Raw genomic sequence first — 23,301 nt, 5'->3', positions numbered from 1 at the left:
TAAAAATAAACATTGAATAGCGTAACCGAATAACGATACATATATCGCATAGGTCTATATACATCGACTTTATTGTTTTAAACAATTGTTTTTGAGTTTCGTTTAATTTATAGACAATTTATTTTAATTGATAGACGCACTAAGAATTTCCAATTCATAACGTTTAAGCAAACAGACGCATCTCATCGCGTGGCGCAATTGTTTTTGGCGGCGACGGAGTCTCGAATTCGCCCAACTCCGCATCGTAGTACAGAGCAGCGCGATATGGACGCAGCTCCCAGGGCACCTGATCCTCCATATTCGTTAGCTGCACGCCTAAATCTTCTAACGTTGGCACGCCGGGCAGCACCTTATCAGTGACGGCCTCACGCTCAACGCGATCCAGATGCAGTCCACCAATTGGGGCACCAGGGCAAATCAAGTTGGTGAATTTCACCTTTAGCTTGAAAGTGGGGTCCCAGCGCATATCATAGCGCTGATAGCCCCAACCCTTTTGATCCTTGCGCATCAGGCGATGGAACCAGTCCACCAACTCGCTCAGCTGATACCGCTTGGGTCTGTAATTAATTATAGATATAATTATTACTTTAATTCAATCAAATGCATTTAAGAACTTACCCCACAGCCTGGTAGATGCGGCCGGCGGTATCTGGATCCTTCGCAGCATTGACAATCGCCTGCGCCACGTCCGAAACATACACAGGCTGCTTCACCGTGCGCTCGCCCTTATACCATAGTGGCATCGAGCGGAACTGACGACGCCAGATGTGTGCATAGTAGCGCAAGAACCGATCCTCGGAACCATAAATGTCGGCCGGACGGATGATGGTGGCATTCGGGAAGGCATCGCGCACCATCAATTCGCCTTCGTACTTGGTCTTCAGCCATTGGCTGCCGCCGGAGATATAATGAGGCTTAGGATTGGCCTCAGCATTCAACGCAGACAAATGTATAAAACGCTCCACGCCGGATTCCCGACAAATGCTACGAAAACAAACTAAATTAAATAAGTTTGTCAACTATCTGCAGCGGCTTACCTAGCCAGACGCGCAGCTCCATTGACATTGACATCCTTGAACCTAAAGTTCTTCGTTTCGTAGTCACGACCCACCAAATTGATGACCACATTCGAGTGCTTCACTGCCTCGCGTATGGAGCGCGGATCATCGAGATGGTAAAAATGGAACAGCACTTGGCCCAAGTCACCGCAAACCTTTAGACGAATCGCATCGGAATCATCACCGCGATATGGCAAAATCATTTGACTGCCCGACTTGCCCAGTTTGTTGCACACATAGCGACCCACAAATCCGGTGGCACCGAACACCGTGGCCACAATCCCGCTGAAGCTGCTGCGTCCGCCTGTGCCGCGCTTCATGGCAGCCAGATTTGTTGTCTTCAGCGGGCGTGGTGCATCTGGATCGGGCGGAGCAGCGGCGGCGCTGTAGCTTCGCAAGCATACCACACCAACGATACCGCTGCCATGATGCTCTACAAAGTTAACATTTATATTAAGATCGGCAAAACTTCTACGAACATTACATAATTTTTGCGATGCACCCAAATTAATTGGTTGCTCGGCGACTTACTGGCCAGCTGCATGTTCCTAGTTAGCACTATGGCAGCCATTATTTTGTGGCGCACTCTACACCAACTAACAAAAGTTAATTTGTAATTATTTGAAAACTTTTCCACGCAGTTTCTAATCTGCTTGGTCGGGAGAATGAAAACACAGCCTTAGATGTCAGCAACAGGCCAGTGTGACCGCTTTTTTGGGAGGAAAATACCAAGACTCATCGATTGGTCGATGACAGTCGTAGACAGTGTTGCCACATCTATTAGGCTTTAAGAAATTTAAATTTTGCGCTTGCTGTTGATTATATTATAAATAAATAAACAGAAGGCTTTGAGCTCTACGTTTTTAAACCTGGTTTTTTGCATTTGTGACTATTTTGGTTACACAAGAAACTGCACTTGTGCTACCCTAACCGCATGCCTATTTTATCTAATGTGCGTGCTTATTGTATACTCCATGCTTAATTGCCTTTGATATGGCTCTGAAAGAATTGCAAAGACTTTTGTTAAATACAACGGCCAGTTGTTGCTTAACTGTCGGGCCGACGACAATATCGAGTATGTGTTAAAACGAAAGCGTATAAACCGCACAGAATTAGTTTATACTTCTACACAAATGCGCTTATCGACAGTTAAAATGCGATAAGAAATACAATATACGAACGACGAAATATTTAAACAAAAATCGAACTTCAGCGCCGTAATAAGTGCGCTCCTGGCAACAAATAGTGAGAAAACTAAAATTATGTGATAAAAATTGACGCCAACGCGATTACGAATAGATTAACATATGCTCAATGTTTATGCGGCCGCTTTGAACGGAAAGTCCGTTGGCATAAATAGTTAATATTAGTTTTGATTTGTCAGTTTACGATAAGCTGCACGTATAAACGTAAATGAACATCAAACGCAACATAAATTTGCCAGGCAATAAAAAAAACAACGATCAGCCAAAACCTGCACGCGCCTGCACGCTCATCCTCTCCCTGTCCCTCGCTCTCTCTCTCTCTCTCTCTCTCTCTCTCTCTCTCTCGCTCTTCTTTTCATACATAATAAATCCCTATCTGTCTGGCACTATTCCACCCACTGATAAAACTCGTCTACCTAATGCACGCACTCAACAGCCTACACCCCCAAGCGTGTGCTCTCACTCACAGTCTCCCTCTCTCTCACTCTCTCACTCAGTGTTTCCCACTTGTTGTTTTGATTGCTATTTAGTGCTATGCTCTCACTTTCAATTGCTCGCTTGCCTGTGTCTGCCTGGTTGCCTGGCTGCTCGATTTGTATATATTTCGGTATATTTTCTGCTTTCCATGCTATTATCATCATTGTGTTGCCGCTGATCTGCGTTCGTTGTTTGATGCCAGCGTTTCATTAAAGTTTGAGCCGCAGAGCTGTTAACATCGTGTGAGCGCATTCGGCAAATATTGCAAATTGCGGTCAACAGGTGTCGCCGCGTGCGTGTGATAATTAGCGCTCGAGAAACAACAAATTTGAATTCCAAAACTCAAGAAATAATAAGAAACGCGTATAGAAACTAAATATATGTATACATATACATATATTGCGGTAACGGTGCAAATTGTGAAGTGCTAAAAATAGATATTTAATATTTGTACGTATCAAATTTGTGATTTCTCATACATATTTATTTAATGTGTGCTCGCTTCTATTTATATGTGGAGCAACGTAGTCTAAGTATACCTACTAAAAATTTGTTTATAAACTTTTTATTTGACGCCCGCCAAAAACGGAATGTCCAAACAAAAACGTAAAGCTATATAAAAATCTGATTCAAGTAAAGGTTTGATTTTTTTTTTTTTTTTCGATAAGACTCTGGGGGCTTGTGCCTCCGTGTTGGCTATCAAAATATTCCACAATAGTAGAACTGGATCGGCTTCAATCTGCTGCGTACCTGTCGATATCGAGCAAGTCACAAGTGATTCGTTAGCAAATATGAATGAATTCATTTAGCAAGTGATTATTCCGAGGCGCTTGGCACCAAAAATACAAGATCTAAACGTTTGCCCAGTAAAAATATTAATTCTGCGTCATATGCAAAGATATCCCAAAATTAATGTTAATTCGCGACTATATTTGTCTAGACTCTATACATATATCTCTACATACATATAGACAGGTATGACTAGGGAGGGCTACGGTCGCGATTCAATGCAAATGATGAAACAAACCTTGAAAACAGAAATGGCCTCTAGTCAACAACAACTAACTGTTCTTGATTGTTGTTTATATTTAAATACGCGAAAATGGGAAAAATTGAAAAATGGAATTCCTTATGCAATTTGTATAGAACAATTTACCACTGGCTCATTAACTGTAATTTAATAGCGAATGCAATTGGCCCATTAGAGATGATATTATTCTGTCAATTAGTTTAGTTATTGTAATTGTTTATAGAGAGAAAGTGTTTTTTGTTTATTGATAAAGGCGTAGATCTCACGTTGCATGGATCCCATTTATATATGTATATAATTATATATATATGTATGTATATAATGGCATTTTATTGTTATCAGTTATGAAGAAATGCATTAAATGTGTTTTACGGCTTGACAGGTGCAGTAATTATTTACGAAACGTACTTTATGCAAGTGCCGACATCTCTTACGATAATCGAAACGGTACCAGTACGATATATATGTAAGAAAACACTAAAATATGGTAACATATTGCCTGAACCACAACCTGACAGATAAACTCACTTTTGTACCAATCAAAATTAATGAAAATCAGTGAATTCCGTTGCAAATTACGATGCATTCCTTATTATACACATTCACGACATCTAAATAAGTATATTGCTTTTTTCCAATATCCAATGAAATGTGTAACCCTTTATTCATATACTGTCAAAGCGTAAAATAGATCTGTATTCTGCAGTCGGTAATGCCCTATTGCAACGTCTTTAATTGCTCAAGCACCAAATTGATATTTTTGGCATTGCCACGCCCTCATTAACACATCATATAATGATAAGGTCTATATGTAGAACCACTGAAGAATGCTTATATTGCAAATCTGGTTGAGCCCCCTCTAAGACCACAGGAGCTTTACATACAAATATACAAATTGACTAATGTTAATATTTAATAATAAATAAACCTAGTGTTATGCCCGTAAAATCGCTGACAATTCAATTTATGTTCATTTATCTATCATTTCCTCACCAAGTGTTTGTCTGTCAAGTAAATAGCTCTTAGAGATCTCGCTTAGTCATCAATTAGAACGTCGAAAAATCTTATGCAATTTATGTTCAGACTTTCATATCGAGCTTATCTCTGGGTGAATCCGCTACGTAAGTCCATCTTCTAAATGTGGCACTTCACGTGTCAATTAGATCAATAAAACGAGTCACTTCATCAAGCATTCGCCAGTGCGAAGCATACGAAATGATATCTCAGAGTTTTGGGTTTCCTTACTGTTTCTTTTGATTTATATTCTTTGGATATAAATCCATGTGTGTATATATATTTTTTTTATATATATTTTGTTTACGCTGTAAGCTGTCTATATATTTGTATATGATTTTTTTTTATCATTTGGTCATCAACTGCAGTTTGTTTTCGTTAACTTTGAGCTGAGGCAAATGCTTGCATACAAATTCGATTTTTGCATTGGCAAAAAAATAAAACTTTACAGAAAATTGAATTCCATTTGATTTGAAAATTTCGAAATTTGTTAACGTTGGCCCGTTTGCAACGACGTCGACGGCAATTGAATTGAATTTGATCTAAGCTAAGCCGGTGCCACGCCATACTAACGTATTCAAATACTGTCTATATACTATATAGATTTTGATTTTGATTCGATTTTGACCAGTTTGAACACGTCTACAAGGTCGACCGCTTTACGCACTTGGAATTTTAGATTGATGGAACAAATCAATTACTATATTTTAGCTTCAATTAAAGAAAAACAACAACGTAATATGATTATTAGGTATATGTTTACATAAATATAACTACACCTGTTTAAGGTAAAGCTAACGATTTAATCTGAAAGAATGTTCAGTTCTTAAATAAGGCGTAAGCCTTAATGTATTTAACAACTGCCGCCTGCTACTAGTATTAAATTTTTATTGGTTTGTTTGTTACTCACAAGTGGAGCACAAAGCCGCCTCCTCTCTTTCTCTCTATCTCTCTCTTGGCCTATCTCTATCTCTCTCTTTACGCTATGCTTTATTCAATGAAAACAAAATCTAATTGAGGAAATGAACGTTTAGCATTTAGTCAAACATCCAGAACATACATGGGTCGTACAGAGATCCCAGCCTCTGCATTGACTGTCGATTCTATTATCAGTTGATGCACTTATTTGTAATACTCGCTCATAAAGTCAAAAGAGCATATTTGTGCGCTCGTCTGTCTGATATAGCAAGTAAATAAATGAATGGACTTTGGAATAGATGTATATATATAGTTAGTAGTCGTGTATATGATAAGGTATTAAAAGTTGTTGAGCATGCCTTTTGGGGGGGCGTGGCAAATCGACAAATACTATTGTTTGTATAACATAAACACTATTATTTATAGCATCTTTAAAGCCAGAAACTTGTAATTTGAATCAAGTATATACTTATATATCTAAAACTGTGAAAACTAACTTAACTAACTCTGCCTATTGAGGGCAAGGCAGTTTCTACAGTTTGAGAGCCACTGCTGCTGCTAATGCTAGCAAGTGGCCTGTGGTAAAAATAAATATATATATTATATCGATATATCTATTGGTAATAATAATAATAATTAGAATAATAATAAGAATAATAATAGTAATATAATAATAATAATTAGAATAATAATATAATATATAAGTATTAATTTTCATCGTCTGTAATCGAGTATTATGCAGTCAGTCATATCTCAAACTAAACGAAAACTGTCAGCTGTTTGGTTTTGTTTTTGTTTTTTGATTAGGTGGGTGCTAGTAGATGGATGGTTCTATGATAGCCCCGAGGCGTCACTGAATACTTTGTAATCGATTTGGAGGCTAATTAATGGCGAACAATAGATAGAATTCGATCTAATCAATGCCTAAATACACCCACGCGTGGCGTTTAAAATGCAATCAGCTGCTTAGCCATGACAGCTGAAAGAGGTTGGGTCGTTAGATCTATATACCTGATATATATAGGGGATTACGTAGCACCCAATAGCAGCGAGCTGCTCAGAATATGTAATTGTTCGATAGGGGTAGAGACATAGATTTATATAATATATAAAATTGTTTAATGTCGTAAATTACGCTAAATCTGAATGTGGAAGATCATTCAATATAATATTAATAACCTAAGAATTCTCTTGAATAGAATGAGCTATGCAAAATGTATATTATTTGGAGAGCTATGTCTCGACAGATTTTCACTTGAGCCTAGAACAAATTTGAAAAACTAATGAGCTCAGCTAATTAGCTGTAATTATAAACTATAGCAAATGGTTTATAAATCGTTATATGGACGCACCAACTCGTATCATATCTTAATGATTGTTTTCATGGTTTATCCGATCAATTAAAGTCGCGTATGTGACTCTGCTGTAAAAAGGGTTAACCTTCGCTTACAACCGAATCGCAGCCAGTTGTCACGTAATATTACCTCAATGTCAGCTAATTGAAAGGGGGCTTAGCATCTGCATTTGCATGCTAAAGGCGGGCGGAAAGGCCAGGCCGGGCTGGGCCAGCCCACGTTACCTGCGCCCAGCTGCCCAAATCTGGACATAAGGCTTATCATTAGCATTACGAATGGCAGCAGACCATATGGGCCATCCCACTCTACCTATCTATTCGCATATGCCTATTAAAGCGCGGTTCAATAGACGTTTGCACTTGACACTATTTGGCCTTATCGAACGTTTAGTTATGATCGTTGAAGTATTGTAATTTATATTTAAACAGACAATGGATGGATGGATGTCTACTTTAACTCCATGAATATTTAATAGAAGTACGCTTTTGTTTACAATAAAACTCAGATTGATTTATTTAACTTGGACAAATTTAAAAACATATAAATATTATAGAACTGATTTGATTTAAAGCTCACTTTCTATCTCTGTATCTCTATGTCTCTTTCTTTCTGCATGTCTGCCTATCTCGCTCTCTTGCCGTCCGTATGTCTCTCTCTCTCAGTTCCACAATTTCTCGCTCTCACTATTTCGTTCACTGTTTTAATAACTCCATTCACCAGGCCCTAACTATCTGTCGTTTCATCACTCCACTCTTTTTAAAAGACAAAACGGTTTGTTCAACCTGTTATTAATTATATTAATAGCCTATGCATTCGTTACATACCTAATTAACAACACTTTGAGCATATATATAATTTTCTTTACAGAGCTACTGTCAATTGATAGGATCAATAAAACGATCTAGTTTCATGAAGTTCGTTGACAATTCTGTTGAATGACGCGAGTTACACAGCTTCATCGTCCGTTTCCGCGTTACGCCTTTGTTTAAGCAAGTAATTGGCAAAGTCTATAATTTCTTACCGATCTACATTACAGTTCAAATTCAAGATCCAGTTCGAGGCGTAAACCTGGCTCAATCCCCAGCAAACATGCCGATCAAAGACGTCCTACAGCGCTGCCGGCCTATTCCGCTGTACGTGGTGCTGATCCTATCGATCTGCTACTTTGTACTCCAGCTGGTCCTCAGCCACTTGACGCATGCTTTGACTCTCCTCATGGCTGCCTATCACATGTTGTGCAATATTTTGGCACTAGGTGGCTGTGTGATAACGATTAAGGTAAGTGGATCAACTAAGTAAATCAACTACATCTAAATATAACATATATGGGGGGGTGGGGAACCTAACAAGTTTTCGAGCTGATAAGCAAATCGAAGAAACTGAAATCACAAAAACCAGACGCAGTGCATTGAACTGAATTGTCGGAATTGGCTGTCTGGAAAACAGGTTTCGTTTTCATTCGATTCGGCTTTGATATCTTACGCTTTGTTTCATTTTAAGGCCGGGTAAATATTTGAAATTTTTCGGATTCCCGTCACGAGAAGGATAACAATAATAATAGCATTGTTTTGCTTGATTTTAATTTTAGATTTTATATTTGGCAAATAAATATTAGTCTTATCTATGGCATAGACCTAAAAACACTATTTGGTCAGGTTTGTCTAGCCTCAGCGAGCTCTTATCTCTTATCACTAAATTGTGGTTTAACGACGCCCCCAGTGCAAAGCAGATAGTAACTGTTGTTAACAGCTTGTTTCGAAAATTATGCCCAACTAGCTGATAAACTAATTAAGATGTGTCTGACAAGAGTTATCATGGGGTATTTTCTGATAAAACATGCACAATGATAATGATAAAATGGATTTAACACACTAAAGCCTTCCATTATATACTATATGTTCGTATGCAAAGTGTGGAAATCGTAGTGGAGTCTATAGATTGTACTACACTGTGCAAAAAAGCTACCATATTGTACAAACTGAGCTATTAAACCGAAGTATTATATTCAATTATACAATTATATTGTTATACTATACTGTGCTACTGTGTTAAATAGTATTAATATTCTGAGCTACTAAGTAATACTAAACTAGCTACTGCTACTGGTAATACTAAACTAAATTGTAAAAATAAAAATACATAATTAAACTGTACTAGCATACTAAACTTTTCTATTTTTCCAAGCAGTACTACTATTAACTTTTCTATTATTTTTTTTAGATATTAGTTTTATTTACTTATACTAATAAAGTAAACAATACTCTTATGTTAAACTATGCTACAAGGCTAAACTGTGTTACTATAATAAGCTGCGGTACTGTAGTAAACTGTTCTAATATTAAACTATACTACCAGAGTAAACTGTACTACTATTAACTGGACAACTATATGATTATATTAAACTAACATACTGATTTAAATTTGATTATGCTAAATTTTTCCATTATTATAAACTGTTATACTAAACTATACTTAATTTATAAAAAGAATAGTCGAAGGCATATCGAAGAAAAATACCAAAAAATTCAAAAGTTGCTACTGCTACTACTAATACTAATGCAATCTCTACTTTACTACTTTACTACTAAATTATACTATTTATTTATGTGTCTTTTTTATTTCTCTTTCTTTGCCCCTCTGCTTGCTAATCTTTCTCTCTGCATCGCTCTCGCTTTATTCTCTTCACCAGCTATTCCAGACCCTGATTAACCCTCAAGACAGTTTTTCGTAAGCTCAAATACTAAATACCTATGCAAATTACCCAAAATGAAATCAAAAATATTTTGAGTAGGTGCAAATCTATGCAGACTCGCAAGTGGTCTTTATTTTTTTTATACTACATAAATTTGGGATGTGTGCCAAGCACGTTTTGCGCAAAAGCGAAAAACCGCGAAAGCCATGAAGAGAAGAAAAAAACAATAAATAAAAGTAGAAATATAGAGCCTACGCACAAAATTTTTGGCCAGATATCGTTAGCCCATAAGCCAGACACAGTTGGGTAGCTTTTGACTTATATAATTGACAGACAGTAAGAGACCTTTGGCTGAGTTAAACGAAGCGTTAAATAGTTGACTACAATTTGGCGGACAGGTAACTGAACAGGTGCCGTACCTAATGAACTGAATGAACAGTTCTATAGATCTAATTTAATACTATTTTGTTGCTTGATTCCTATTGATGCAGCTGGCAAGTCACGGTGACAGCACTTGAATCTAAATTTAAATGTTTAAAGAGTTTAACCGCATCTAATGAGCTCCTCACTCTGTCTCTTCTGCCCCCGCAGCACAGCAAACAGCATGAGACGGCGCCAGCCACACCAAAGCCCACGGACTCCAGCTCCTCGGATGACAAGATCGCCGTGGTGCTGACGCTCAGCGAGACGGAGGAGCAACAGCTGGCCAAACGTGAGTCACGAGAGATGAAGCTGAGGAACACCTTCGGCTGGGCACGCATCGATATACTCACCATGCTGATTGTGTTCATCATCTTGGCCTCGTTGTCCTTTTCGCTCATTGTGGAGGCGCTGCAGACGCTGGTCCACATCGATCACCAGGATACGATGCATCTGCCCATACCCGTGATGATGCTCGGGTGTGTGGGTCTCATCTTGAATGGATTGACGTATCTGCTTATAGGTGGCTACAGCCTGCATCAGGGCAGCTTTTTGCACCTGACGACGGGCGGCAACGTTGTCCTAGAGCGTTCCATGTCCAGCCATTCCGATCTGGCCCTGAAGCCCATGCAGCGCACACTGAGCAAGTCGCGCAATGACCGCCAGCTGCGCCAGGAACTGGAGACGGAGGTGGGCAACATTTACCTCACAACCAAACGACAGGGCGCTGTGGAGATGCTGCGCGATGTGTCCAGCACGCTCTTCGTCATCGTCTGTGCGGCCATTGTCTATGTGGCTGAGGATGAGCAGCATACGGCAAAGTTCATAGATCCCGTTTTGTCTATATTCTCTTGTGTGCTGTTGGTGTCGCTGAGTTATCCATATAGTAAGTATAACAGCTGTGATTGTGCTTAGAAAAGAGATCGTTAAGAATATAACAGTCCTCTCGTCGCCATTTCAATGTATGTGTGGTGGTGGGATTCATATATCAAATGTAACTATTTATAATTTGTGTAATTTGTGTATTGCATAATTTTCTGTTGTTTCAGTTTATTATAACACCTAATAGTAGCGTAGCAGCAACGTCAAGCTTTAGTATTACAGAGTTCTTTGACGGTATAACACCTATCAATTTGATTTGCTACCTCACAATTTACATAACAGCAGCAGACGCCTAACATTTGTATATCAGCCACATAGTTCATTCACACATCTATCAATTTCCTATCTCAAAATGTATATAACAGCTGTAGAACTGCTAAGATTTGATTAGCATAACAGTCATGTTAACTAACATTTTTCCTTCTCTTCTCTTTACAGTGAAAGAATCGTGTCTTATTTTACTACAAACAATACCCGCCTCCATTGATCTGGAGATCTTTGAGCGTACACTAGTGAATAAATTTCCCGAGATTGTTAGCTACCATGATCTGCACATCTGGCAGCTGGCCGCGCACAGCTATGTGGCCACCATACACATACAGTTCCAGAATCCCAAGCTCTATTTGAAGATAATTGAGCAGGTGCGTGCCTATTTCCATGAGCAGGGCATTGCCGAGGTGACCATCCAACCGGAATTCTCATCGGCAACCAATAGAGATGCCTCAGCATCTCTAGAGTGTCTTATGCAATGCCAGGCGGCCGAATGCATTGAAAAGGTTTGCTGTCGCGACTCGCGCTCCGATCTGCGTGAGGTCAGCAGCAGTCCAGATGGCAGCAAATCACCCAAGGCCAAATCCTGCGCTGAGCTGACCACCGTTGTAGTCGCGAAACCCAAAGAGCTGAACGCGGCGCAACTCATGCATGGACAAGACAATGAAACGTTGACCACATGTACATCTAGCGTATCTCTGCCTACAGAGGCAAGCCCAACTGATGCCAAAAGCTGTTGATCGTCCATAATTGATATAGTCATAGGAATTTTACGATTTTAACTAGACCTTAAGCTTATTCTAACGATTTCTACTGCATTTAGGCTAGTTTCTAATTAATTTGCTAAGTTAGCTACGCCTGAACATTTCAAAATTTTGGTAGACTATATAGAGAGAGATATAGCATAATTGCAGTATTTGCCATATACAAATTTTGAAAACAATAATTTTGGAACGTGAGACGCTTAACTAGTTTTAAAAGACAACTATAAGATATATATGTATGTGAATGTATAGAGTGTAAGATTGATATATAATATATGTATTTGTACATTTGATTTTAACATTTTCTATATATTTATACAAAAATATGACTGTAGTAGGTAAACTGGTTCCGTGTTTTTGAGTTATTCATTTCAAATAGACATCGTCGGCATGCAGACTGCTTAGGCAGTGAAACAAAGTCCACATAGGATCCACACGCACACACAGATTGTAGGTAAACAATAAGTTGATTTTTATTCTATTATTTGCCACAGCAACGATACCGCGTATCAGACAGGTCAGTATGATAAGGCTTGATAGTCAAAAAGGGATTTTACGCGGCTTTTGCAACGCCGCCTAGCAGATACTCGAGCGTGAAGAGCCGTATAACGAGAGCCAAATTGTTTGTGGTCGCATAATCGATCATCTGTTCGTTATCGTCCGTTGTGTGCCATACGCTGGGAAAGGGAATGGGAATTAAATGTACAACGGGCACATTGCGCCGCAGGAAGGGTATGTGATCGTCCTCCACCTGGCTGTTCCGCAAGGCCTGCGGCTGAAAATATCTGGATGGATCGTGCTGCACCACTCCGCTACTCATATAGCGTTCAAAGAGGTGCTGCTGCGAGAGACGTGTTTCCAGATCCACCAAACGCATATACCATTGCTCCGTATTGGGGAAGAAACTGTAGAAGGAGGGATCTGGTGTACCCAGCAAATCGAGCAGCACCAACATATCGATGCGATCCAATTTGCCCTCCTTCTCCCAGACCTTGGCCAAGTGTCGGGCACCATATATGGAATCGGTCGGACCCCAGTCCTTAAATGCTTCCTCACCGTCGAAGAACAACAGCATCAAACTAAGCTTAGTGCTCTGGAATGGCTTAAGCTTCTCCTGCAGCACCTTGGCCAAATTCAAGAGCATGGCACAGGGCACAGCGGAGTCCGTGGCACCCACAAACTCCTTGCCCGGCATGTACTTGCTGTCATAATGGCATGCCAACACCAAGAATCGCTCAGCATTGGGATTCAGTGTTGCTATAATGTTGCTGAAGTGTAAATTGCCCATAATGGGCGCTGTGTCATGAAAGTTGTCCAGCTCCACATTCCAATCCAAGTCCCGCAGACTCTGCACAATATATTGACGCACGATTCCATGATTTGGTGTGCCCACAACTCGTGGTATTGATATATTCTTAACAGCTTCTTTCAAATGTTGGCCGTCTGATAGGTTGCTGTACTCCAGTAAATGAGCGTCCGAGAGTTGGCTGGGATTGTAGACTATCTGAAAATTACAAAGAATATACACTTCTCACTATTTACACTTGTCGGATTTTTGTTTAATGCTGTAGAGTTTTGGCAGCTGGTACCTTATTGCGGCCAACAAAAGAATCTGATGATGCTGGTGATGTGGCTATAGTTGTCCGCATAAGCAGTGTAGCGATAAAAGCTGTCTTTATACAGCTAAGCCATAATAAGTGTGCAAATCGGGACAGCGGCATCGTGTAATTGCAGTTGATACGTGAAGAACTTTTGATTCAATATGTCTTACAGGTGGTCGCTGACACTGAGCCAATGTGCCATATGTGTACAGGGATATGTATGTGTAGAATGTGTTCTGCAGTAAACTGAAGTGAAGGCGTTCAACTTCATATTCACACTAAACATTTTACCATATTTCATTCAAAACCGCTTACTAAACGGCTAAAGAACAGAAACAAACAATATCTACGGCGTTGCCACATTACTACCGTATTATTAACAGAGTTAGTGAATTACCATTCGCTCTCTGCTCACACTTAACAGAATTCACCACAGCTGTTAAGGAAAACTACATTGCGCATCTCTAACGTGCAATTTTTTTTATTTCATGTGCTTATTATAAGTTATAATAAGACCTGTCAAAATGACAGGTATACGCGGCACAACTAATAAATAACCTAAACACATTTTTAATAAAAGACTGCTTTTTTAACGTTTCATATGTTGCAGCATCTAGTACTCACCACATCGCTACGCTCGAATCTAGCACCCAAGTTGTAAATATATTTCGTTTGTTTGGGCAACAGTTTTTTGATAGCGTCCGTCCAGCCGTAGTTGCGCACAATATTCTTGCCCCAACCGTTTAAGGCTCGCATTTCTTTTCCAATGTATAGTACAGATTGTATATAAGAAGCCACCAACAACTGTTTGATAGACAAACCCAAATGGACTTACATGTTTGCGCGTGTTTTGTTATCGAGAATTATGCAATAAAACATATAGGCACGGCACATGTGTGCATATATGTAGGTCAACTTTCACTCACACTCACCACAAGGCCACAAAATAGAGTTGCCCAATATTTTCGTTTGGGTAGTTTGTAATTAGTTTACTTAACGCTAATGCTTATAACAAACGAACGCAGCGAAAACATAAAACGTTGTAATTGGAAATGATACATATGGAACAGTCGCAATTGTTGCTCTTTTGGAGTCGATGCCAGTTAATCTTCTTTGGATGCTTTTGAGCCACCAAAATAGGCTCGATAGATATAAACGCCCAATGAAACGTGCAGTGCGGCCACAGCGCCCACCGCAGCAGCAATGTTCACTTTTACATCTGACATGGTGAAGAAGCGTTCCAGTACGAAGCCCTTAAGTACGAAAAATGTCACCACGGGCAGGAATACTATCAGAGAGCAGTAGAAAAGGACCACCTTAAAGGCGCTGTAGTCCTGAGAGTCCTAGAAAATGATTACATGCCAAGCAAATAAATAACCGGCAAAACGGGGTCATTGTGTTTACATACATGTGAACGCTGTTTGGCTAGTCTCTGTTGGTTGGCATCACTTGCACCTCCAGTGGCCTTCTTGCTTTTGTTGCTCATTTTCGGTAAATACTAAAAGTAAATTAATTTGACAAATCAAAATATTTATTATATTTGTTGTCTTGTTTTCTTGACGTGCTAATCACATGATACTTTGGGAATCTTATCGGCAGGGGCCTATTGTAATCGAGTATTTTGGATTAGGTGGCAGCGTACCGACATTTAATAAATAAAGGTTTGTGTTGAATAGCTGGCTGACTCTATCAGATATAATAAATAAATAAAAAATTCTAGGAGTTAATTTAAATTAATTTTAAATTTTGTTAAAACAAATGTTGTACAACCAATTGTGAATAAAATATCGATACTATTTTGATACATTACATGGCATATCGATTTATCGATTCATATAACCAATTGTATTTATTTTTAACAATTGGCGTCAGCGTCTGTTTCGATTGGTGCTTTCGTGCGCGCGTGTGTTAATTAAGCTTGTATTTGTTTCTTCCACCATTTCGCTAATGCTGCTATTTTGAAGTAATTAACTCATAGAGAGCGGCTCGTTGCAGTTGTATAGACGCCGCCGGCAGCGGTGCACGTACAGTCGAATAGCGAGCGTCGTTCAATACACAACGCGTTTGTTGTTTGCTTGTGGATTCGTGCATTAATGTGTGCGTGAGTGAATGTGCGCTTAATACAATATATTCTTGGGAAATTTCCACTGCGCACCGATAGCATCAGCGATGGTATTGACAAATTTCGAGTGCTGGGCACATGGTGATTCTGCGCCTGTCCATTTCGAAAGTGGACCGCCGGCGCGCCATTCACCAGTGGTGGATCCCTTCAACGCACGTGTCGTCTCACACATTGCTACCGCATCGAACGGCTACTATGGCTATGCGATTGTAAACAATGCAGTTGCCGCTTCGGACGACAACAACAACAGCTGCAGCAACAACAACATACAGGCAATGCAAATGCAAGTGAACGACAACATTGGGGATGACAGTACGCAAGCCGCTGCCGCTGACGCTGCCGCCGCCGCTGCCGCAACAGCACGCTGCAAGAAGCGCTGCTTTGCAATGGGACACGAAAAGTTGGACATGGAGATGGACAACTTGACGGCCGTCAAGCGATGCCGTTTTGATGATGCCGATCTGGTCGCACAGTATTGCAACGGTAATTATGCGCATAAATCAAATTATAAATTAAATGCTTACATTTAGTGCATAACATATTTTTGCGGTTGGTCTTGAGCTTTTCACACCGCACAGCAACTAAAAATGTTCGCTCTCTTTGACTGCCTCATGCGATGGAAAACATTTCGTAAATTGTGTTACAAAATTCGATTTTGTAACTTGTTGGCAACGCTTTTGTGCGGGCCTGGGCCTATGTGCTTATTTTTTTCGTCTGCAATTTTTCTGGGCCATGCTTATCAGAAATTGTTTTCATTTATTGTTATCTGAAAAGATTCTAATTTGGCAATTGGTTCACAACTGTGTTACCCTAGCTCTATTTAGTAATGTTTGCCAATCCATAAAATATAATATTATGCAAATGTCAGTTAAACAGAGATATGCTAACATATGCATATGTGTGTATATATGTACATATGCATGTATGTATATAGGGACGTAATCTAAACATTTAGTAAAAGTTTTAATCGTTGCAAATACTTCTCTATTGTAGGGTATTTCGGTTATCTCTGTCAATTTTTTATTATATTTAAATATAATTAAGATTTAGCTGATAAAACAAAACTCGCAACCTAGTTTAATAACCTCAAGCGATAAGCCAATCCATATTTTTTAACTAATATATATGTATGTATATAAATTTATAATATAGCACCTATTGACCCTATGAGCAATATGAGAGTGCGCTTACCGGCAGAAAGATTTCAAACATATATTGAGATTATATATGCATATATATACACATAAATACGTATATGTGTATACATTTGTAGCAAAGAATATATATATCGTATATAGATATTTGTACAGTTGGGTTTATAATTTACCTGCTATCGCTGTTTATGACCTCATTGTTAATGTCTAAAATGATCAAATCGACAGTGATCAATTATGAAATACCCTGTATAGAGAATCCAACATTTTGTTCTCGAAAATTGAGTGCAATAAATAATGCGAATTCAGTTAGTTTAAATCTTAAAAATATTTGTATCTTTCAATATATCTCAATGCAACCCAGTTCATATTTGTTTAACTCCAGGGTATTTCATTTAAATGAAAATTTCAAGTTATCGCTGATTGCTCGACCCCAACGACAAGCTTAGATCTATATTTATTTATAAGTTCCGTTTTTCAAGTTCCTCTATCAGCTGTTAGATAGTTCATCATTTGTTATTTAATTGTACAACTAGGTTATCGCTTGCGTTTAGCTAAACAACATGCTTTATAGGTGGCGATCTTTACCTGTTATCGCTGACAACGGCGCAATCAGAGCTTAGTTATGGCAGGGGGAACGGGAGGTATTAGGCCGATAACCAATGGCAGCACTGCTTGTCGCTTTGCAGTCGCTGTCGCTGTCGCCGTTGACGTCGCTGTCACTGTCAACGCTGCTTACAGTATTTACCGGCTATTTATAAATGAACCGTAATTGGGACATATCGGCGCGAACAGCGACGCCGACTGCAAAGCTAACGTCAGCATTTGGAAAATGCTGAAAACGCAATTCCAAATTAATAAATTAAACTGAATGTAGCAATTTGAACTTTTTCCATATATGTATGTTACACACACACACACACTAATGTGGTCTTCTTTAAACAGATTTCTTTTCGATGCCCGCCACACAAATGATTGGCACGCAGGCCTGCCTAATGGACTACGATAATGATGTGCAACAACAGCAGCAACTGCAGCAGCACCAGCAACAGCATGAACAGACGCAACTGCAGCAGCAGCATCAACAACATCAACAGTCAACGCAGCAACAGCAGCAGCAGCAGTTGTTGCATCCACGCATCCATCAACATTATCAAGGTCATTTGCATCGCGCTAACCGTGATGTGAGTCGTTGCATGATGTCGCACATGATCTAGATACATGCATATAGCCTCTACGTATATGTTTATATGTATATATATATGTGTGTGTATGTGTGTACAATCTTTGTATATAGCACACAGACTCACAAACACAAACACAACATGCAACAGTTCACCGACACGTCTCTCTGTCTGTCACCGCAAGAGTAAAAACAAAATATTTCCATTTGCCGCCGTATTCGCTAATATTAAATGTATATCCAAAAATTTGCATATTACTCATACAGAACAACCCATATAAACATACACTCACTCACACACACACACAAAATCTGTAGAAACTGTCGGCGTGCCAACATCGCGTATACTTAATGAACAAATCAAATAAGCAATAGAAATGAGCCAAAGCAATTGTTAAAAATATCCACATTTAAATGGCAAACGTATCAATTAATCAATCAATCAATAACATATATATATGTATATAAATAACTATACATATATTTGTATACCTATTGTGTTTGTATACATATATAAAGTGAATTGTTTTATATCGCCGCATTGTACAAATAACAAAAATAAAAAAGTGAAGAAATAATTGTATCAGTACTCGCAACGAAACTTAAATTACGAATGAACATTTAATAATTTAATTATTATGGAAACCGTTGCAATCAAATTAACTAACACTTAAGCAATATCCTAATTAAGTCTAATCTAGCTGTAAGTTCAATTGGCACAAGCTTTGCAAGCAACTGGCCTTTCACAAAGTGTTTGCTCTACGATTTTTTATGGTGTGCAGTTTGTTGTACCTAAACTCAAACTGCACGTTTGCTTCATATCTCTTAACTCCATTTGCTGATAGCCAAATGATATCATATCCTTATTTTATTTTTATCTTTTATTTTGCTTATCTATATGAAGCAATTGTTGGCGGCCTATTAACAAATTGCATGGCGGTTCGAGCCCATGGAAGAATTCTCTGCTCCTTTTTTCTATTTATTTCTTATATTGCTAAAATTCTCTCTTTTGGTACTTTCGTCTGATCATCTTTATGATTGTGTTTTCTCAACATCTTTTATAATTTATGAAATGTTTTTAGTCCAATCCAAAATTCACTATTTAATTCGAAATTGATTCGCTCAATATGAAATGAATTTGGAACTTATACTCTAAATTATATATCATAAATAAAGAGACGTTATTGTAATCAGCCCAATTTCTATAGAATGATCTTTTATGACTGAAGTTAGAAATCGGAATATTATACTCCTTATATTTTTAATTTTATCTTTAATCCTTTTTTCCTTGTTGAAAAAATTTCGTTTCAATTGCTATTTTCCAGGCCAATACAAAATTTTAATTCATGCCTACCACCGATTTATGCTCATTTTACAGGAATATATTCCTGTACTTTTTACCATCAAGTCGAAATCCAAATACTAATAAATTCTGTACTTAGTTTAAGTCCGATTTATATTTTAAAAAATCAACAAACACTTTGTGAAAGGTTTTGCTAACTAAAACAGTTCGGAGTTGGGAAAACCTTAATAAAAAAAAAATAAATTAAATAAAAATTGAAAAATAAAACTGATAGAAGAAAACCCTCTTTGCTCTCTGCTCGTTTACAGACGGCCAACGACAACCTAAACAGCCACAACAACCTGAAAAATTATGCAATACCTTAGAGTCCCTAAATGATATACTAGAGGCTAAATGTGAATCCAAATTGAGAGATGAGGCAGCCGATCTGTATATAGCCACACATGGCGGTTGTCTTTATCACTACAATGATGCGGCCGAAGAGTTTGAGATCTAACACATTAATTGTCGTACGAAGCACTATATATGTATTTATACATAGAACCTTAACTAACCATAATGCATTGTATAACGTAGTCTAAGTAGATAGTAAGACTTTGAACATAACACTAAATGGATTCTTGTGCAAGTCCCAAAACGAAAGGTGCTTAAATTTACTTAAGTGAAGTGTAATAAAAGAGTTAAGCCCCAAATCAAATATATAATTGAATGTGAAACATTTTAGCGTGAGTTTTTTCAATGATTATTGAATAATTTTAATTGAATATATATTCTATATAGATATTTAAGTTATATCCTGTAAAATCTAAAAGGGATATATTTATATTGTATAGAAACTATGTATTTTATATTCTCTTTATATTTTTTGATAACTCATCCACTCGCTTATCGATAAATGGAGGGTGAATAAATGCTGTGGTGAATATAGAGATTTGAAATATTCAACCTATGAAACGAATTCGGCAATGAATTGCCCATAATAGAGACAAACCTCAATTCAAGAAAACAATACTCAAAAACTATTCAATTCTTCTAATTTCAGTTTTATTAAATTGCTTCTGTAAAAGTTCATAGTGTATATTTGCTATATTTTATCATTGTGTACATAATGAATTGAACAAATTGTACATTGAAATGCTTTTAAATGCCATTAGAATCTCATTTGATGATGTGGAATACTTTGTAGTTGCAGATGAATGCTGCTCTTAAATCGTAAGCGTTTGCCGCTCTCCGTTCTCCACATTGATGTAGTTCTCCTGCACATCCTTGACCATGAAGTCGACCAGGTTGTCCAAGTCGTACTTGTGCTGCCAGTGCCAGTCGCGACGCGCATCCGAATCATCGAACACCTGCGGCCAGGAATCGGCAATGGACTGCCGGCTGTCCGGCTTATAGGTGACATGCAAATGTGGCACGTGCTTGCTCAGCTTATCCACCAGCTCCTCGGGCGTAAAGGACATGGCCGTGACATTGTAGACGCGTCGTTTCAGCTTCTCATTGGGCGCGCGCATGAACTCGAGCAGAGCACTAAGGAGGAGTAATATATAGAGAGAGCTCTAGTCAACCTAAAGATCTCTGCACTTACCGTAGACAGTCCTCAATGTACATCATGGGCAGACGTGTGTCTGGCCGCAGGTAGCAAGTGTATTTGCCATGCCGCAGTGCCTCATGAAAGACGGCAACGGCATAATCTGCAAGAGAGTGAGAGAGAGAGAAAGATGGGGTTAGGTTGGCAGTTAAGATTATGAAGAGGTAGTTAGCTATACTCTTTCTAATATAGACTTTGATAGACTCAACTGAAGATCTACTTTTATTATCAAATTATCGTTGCATTATCAAGCAACAATTTCCTTTCCCCAACTAATGTGATTCCATATGAAAATGCACTTTGTTACGCTACGTTCAACAGCAAAGAGCGTATGCTAATAAAACTATTAAATAATTTAATAATTTAATCAATTTAGTGCACTCTCTTTATGTTAATGATCTTAGCCCGATGTCGACTTACCTGTGGTGCCGCCGCCTGGTGGATCGCTCGAAATGACGCCCGGAAAGCGCAAGCATCTGAAATCCAAGCCGAACTTGTGATAATAATATTCGCCAATGAGCTCTGCGTGCACCTTGGATACGCCGTAAATAGTGCGAGGCCGTTGTATCTGCAAGAGAATGAGAGCAAGAGAGCAAGAGAGAACGAGAGCAAGTCACCATTATTGAACAAACTGAAACGGGAGCAGAGCTTTCGGCACTCACTGTAACGTTCGGTGTGGGATTGCGGGGACTATCGGGCCCAAAGGCACCAATCGTGCTGGGCACAAAGATGCGCAGCTTATACTGTTTCGCCAGCTCGATAACATTGTGCACGCCCTCAATGTTGACCCTGAAGTTGGTTGGGTAAGATTAGGTAATACCTGGAGCTAGCTGGAACTACTTGCGGCACCTACCTCACTGCGAGTGGCACATTCTGTTCACCCACTGCGCTGAGCAGCGCCGAGAAGTGAATGAGCCAATCGATGCGCTCGTTTACGACTATCTTCTGCAGACCCTTGAAGTCCAGGATGTCGGCAAAGATGTAGGGTCCATTCTCCAGCACCGCCTGGCTGGGCTTTATGATGTCCGAGAGTATGACGTTCTCGCTGCCGTACTGTGAGCGCAGCAGCTTGGCGCACTCAATGCCCAGCTGGCCGAGACCACCTGGAGGCAGACAGGAAACGGAAGTGATTAGAATTGACCCATCCATATATATTTATTTGAATCCCTTCACTAACCGGTGATTAGAATTTTTGGCGGTCTGCTGGCGGGCACACGCTGATGCATGAGGCGCACCACCGGCTGCATCTGCCGCTGACTGGCCACCAGGCTGCTGAGGCACTTGCGCCACATTCTGTACTGGGGTACTACGGAAAGGATTGAGCGACAAGCGACACTGGACACTGGACACCGGACCCGCAACGCCGCAACGCAGCGAGTTACAATATTCAACTGATTTTGAATTTCAGCAAATCATATTTACGAACGTCGAGCATCGAATATAATTCACTATATGTTATACTCGCCTATTCGCGCACATATCGGGTGAGCATTCGGATTTCCATTCGCTAGTGGTCGACACTTGGCAAACACTCAATTTTCTCGTTTTTTATTTTCTCATTTTTTTGATTCATTATGAGACGTTATAGTTGTTGCTGCTCTCCTTGTTGTTGTGGTTATTGTTGTTGTTGTTTTTGTCACCATGGCAAAGATTTGCTCGGGCTTTGCCATTTATAATTCAATAAAAGCGAAAGCAGCACGCTGCCACCGAGAGGAGGCCCGCCAATTGACAATAACAATAGCAACAACAACGACAACAACAATCAAAGGAAAAGCAAAAGCAGCAACAACAACAACAATTAACATAGTTTCGCTGTGCAGGTTTCCTTTTGGGAGGCAGGTCTATATCGCTATTTCGTGTGTCGGTTATGCAAAAAAACAAAAACAAGAAAATAAATACATGGAAGCATATTTATACAGGGTGTTCTACATATGACAATAGGCAGTAGATAGCTTTGATCGTATTTGTTACATGTACAATTTAGAAACTTATCTACAATTATATGTAGTATATGTATGTATGTTCACTTTATGATTACAGATTAATATACTTCTAACCTTCTACGCCTAAAAAAGTATCCCCTATTGTGTACTGAAATCACGCCAGTGCTCTTCAGGTCTTTCACCTATATATATACTATAACACTGTTCGACTTTTGCTTTTGCTGCATATAATAGTTCTTGCTATGCTCTTACTATAATGCAAATTTCATTACTAATTTACAATTGTACTCTGGCATATCATATTTTGACATCTTCATATTAT

At 39.0% G+C, this 23,301-nt stretch overlaps 6 protein-coding genes across 16 annotated transcripts; 2 read left to right on the top strand and 4 right to left on the bottom strand.

Annotated features, from left to right (window-relative positions):
* Positions 1-49: 49 nt before the first annotated feature.
* ND-39 (NADH:ubiquinone oxidoreductase subunit 39) lies at positions 50-1,788 on the bottom strand. Its single transcript, XM_018007004.2, has 4 exons — positions 1,590-1,788; positions 1,038-1,491; positions 619-984; positions 50-557 (listed from the first exon to the last, which is right to left on the bottom strand). Exons 1-4 carry the CDS (start codon positions 1,627-1,629, stop codon positions 164-166), a joined length of 1,254 nt encoding a protein of 417 aa, XP_017862493.1. The 5' UTR covers positions 1,630-1,788; the 3' UTR covers positions 50-163.
* Positions 1,789-2,023: 235 nt separating this feature from the next.
* On the top strand, positions 2,024-12,384 carry ZnT77C (Zinc transporter 77C). Of its 8 annotated transcripts, none has more exons than XM_089469092.1 (5): positions 2,085-2,303; positions 2,956-3,190; positions 8,094-8,335; positions 10,341-11,055; positions 11,490-12,384. In XM_089469092.1, exons 3-5 carry the CDS (start codon positions 8,147-8,149, stop codon positions 12,059-12,061), a joined length of 1,476 nt encoding a protein of 491 aa, XP_089325218.1. In that variant the 5' UTR covers positions 2,085-2,303; positions 2,956-3,190; positions 8,094-8,146; the 3' UTR covers positions 12,062-12,384. The 8 variants fall into 8 exon arrangements, with proteins under 8 accessions (XP_017862489.2, XP_089325218.1, XP_089325217.1 ...); XM_089469091.1 differs by having other exon boundaries at positions 2,085-2,467; XM_089469094.1 differs by adding an exon at positions 7,925-8,050 and having other exon boundaries at positions 2,085-3,190; positions 8,106-8,335.
* isoQC (iso Glutaminyl cyclase) lies at positions 12,323-14,582 on the bottom strand. 2 transcript variants are annotated; one of them, XM_018007010.2, is made up of 2 exons: positions 14,311-14,582; positions 12,323-13,589 (listed from the first exon to the last, which is right to left on the bottom strand). In XM_018007010.2, the coding sequence occupies exons 1-2, from the start codon at positions 14,440-14,442 to the stop codon at positions 12,639-12,641; spliced, it is 1,083 nt and encodes a 360-aa protein (XP_017862499.1). In that variant the 5' UTR covers positions 14,443-14,582; the 3' UTR covers positions 12,323-12,638. The 2 variants fall into 2 exon arrangements, with proteins under 2 accessions (XP_017862499.1, XP_017862498.1); XM_018007009.2 differs by lacking the exon at positions 14,311-14,582 and adding an exon at positions 13,675-14,072.
* Positions 14,583-14,633: 51 nt separating this feature from the next.
* Positions 14,634-15,459, bottom strand: LOC108613504 (vacuolar ATPase assembly integral membrane protein VMA21 homolog). 2 transcript variants are annotated; one of them, XM_089469103.1, is made up of 3 exons: positions 15,329-15,459; positions 15,095-15,184; positions 14,634-15,029 (listed from the first exon to the last, which is right to left on the bottom strand). In XM_089469103.1, exons 1-3 carry the CDS (start codon positions 15,332-15,334, stop codon positions 14,790-14,792), a joined length of 336 nt encoding a protein of 111 aa, XP_089325229.1. In that variant the 5' UTR covers positions 15,335-15,459; the 3' UTR covers positions 14,634-14,789. The 2 variants fall into 2 exon arrangements, with proteins under 2 accessions (XP_089325229.1, XP_017862505.1); XM_018007016.2 differs by lacking the exon at positions 15,329-15,459 and adding an exon at positions 15,259-15,313.
* Positions 15,460-15,520: 61 nt separating this feature from the next.
* Positions 15,521-20,164, top strand: LOC108613502 (uncharacterized). 2 transcript variants are annotated; one of them, XM_018007013.2, is made up of 3 exons: positions 15,521-16,291; positions 17,908-18,120; positions 19,757-20,164. In XM_018007013.2, the coding sequence occupies exons 1-3, from the start codon at positions 15,856-15,858 to the stop codon at positions 19,942-19,944; spliced, it is 837 nt and encodes a 278-aa protein (XP_017862502.1). In that variant the 5' UTR covers positions 15,521-15,855; the 3' UTR covers positions 19,945-20,164. The 2 variants fall into 2 exon arrangements, with proteins under 2 accessions (XP_017862502.1, XP_017862503.1); XM_018007014.2 differs by having other exon boundaries at positions 15,523-16,291; positions 17,908-18,146.
* Positions 20,165-20,470: 306 nt separating this feature from the next.
* Positions 20,471-22,662, bottom strand: Tdh (L-threonine dehydrogenase). Its single transcript, XM_018007011.2, has 6 exons — positions 22,214-22,662; positions 21,890-22,139; positions 21,699-21,825; positions 21,457-21,604; positions 21,034-21,139; positions 20,471-20,975 (listed from the first exon to the last, which is right to left on the bottom strand). Exons 1-6 carry the CDS (start codon positions 22,326-22,328, stop codon positions 20,654-20,656), a joined length of 1,068 nt encoding a protein of 355 aa, XP_017862500.1. The 5' UTR covers positions 22,329-22,662; the 3' UTR covers positions 20,471-20,653.
* Between the last annotated feature and the right edge of the window lie 639 nt (positions 22,663-23,301).

Source organism: Drosophila arizonae, chromosome 4 (assembly GCF_054131065.1).
Source record: "Drosophila arizonae isolate 15081-1271.41 chromosome 4, UAZ_ARI_1.0, whole genome shotgun sequence".
Lineage (NCBI taxonomy): Eukaryota > Metazoa > Arthropoda > Insecta > Diptera > Drosophilidae > Drosophila > Drosophila arizonae.
Note: the sequence above shows the minus strand (reverse complement) of the source record. Positions and strands in the feature narration are given on the sequence as shown.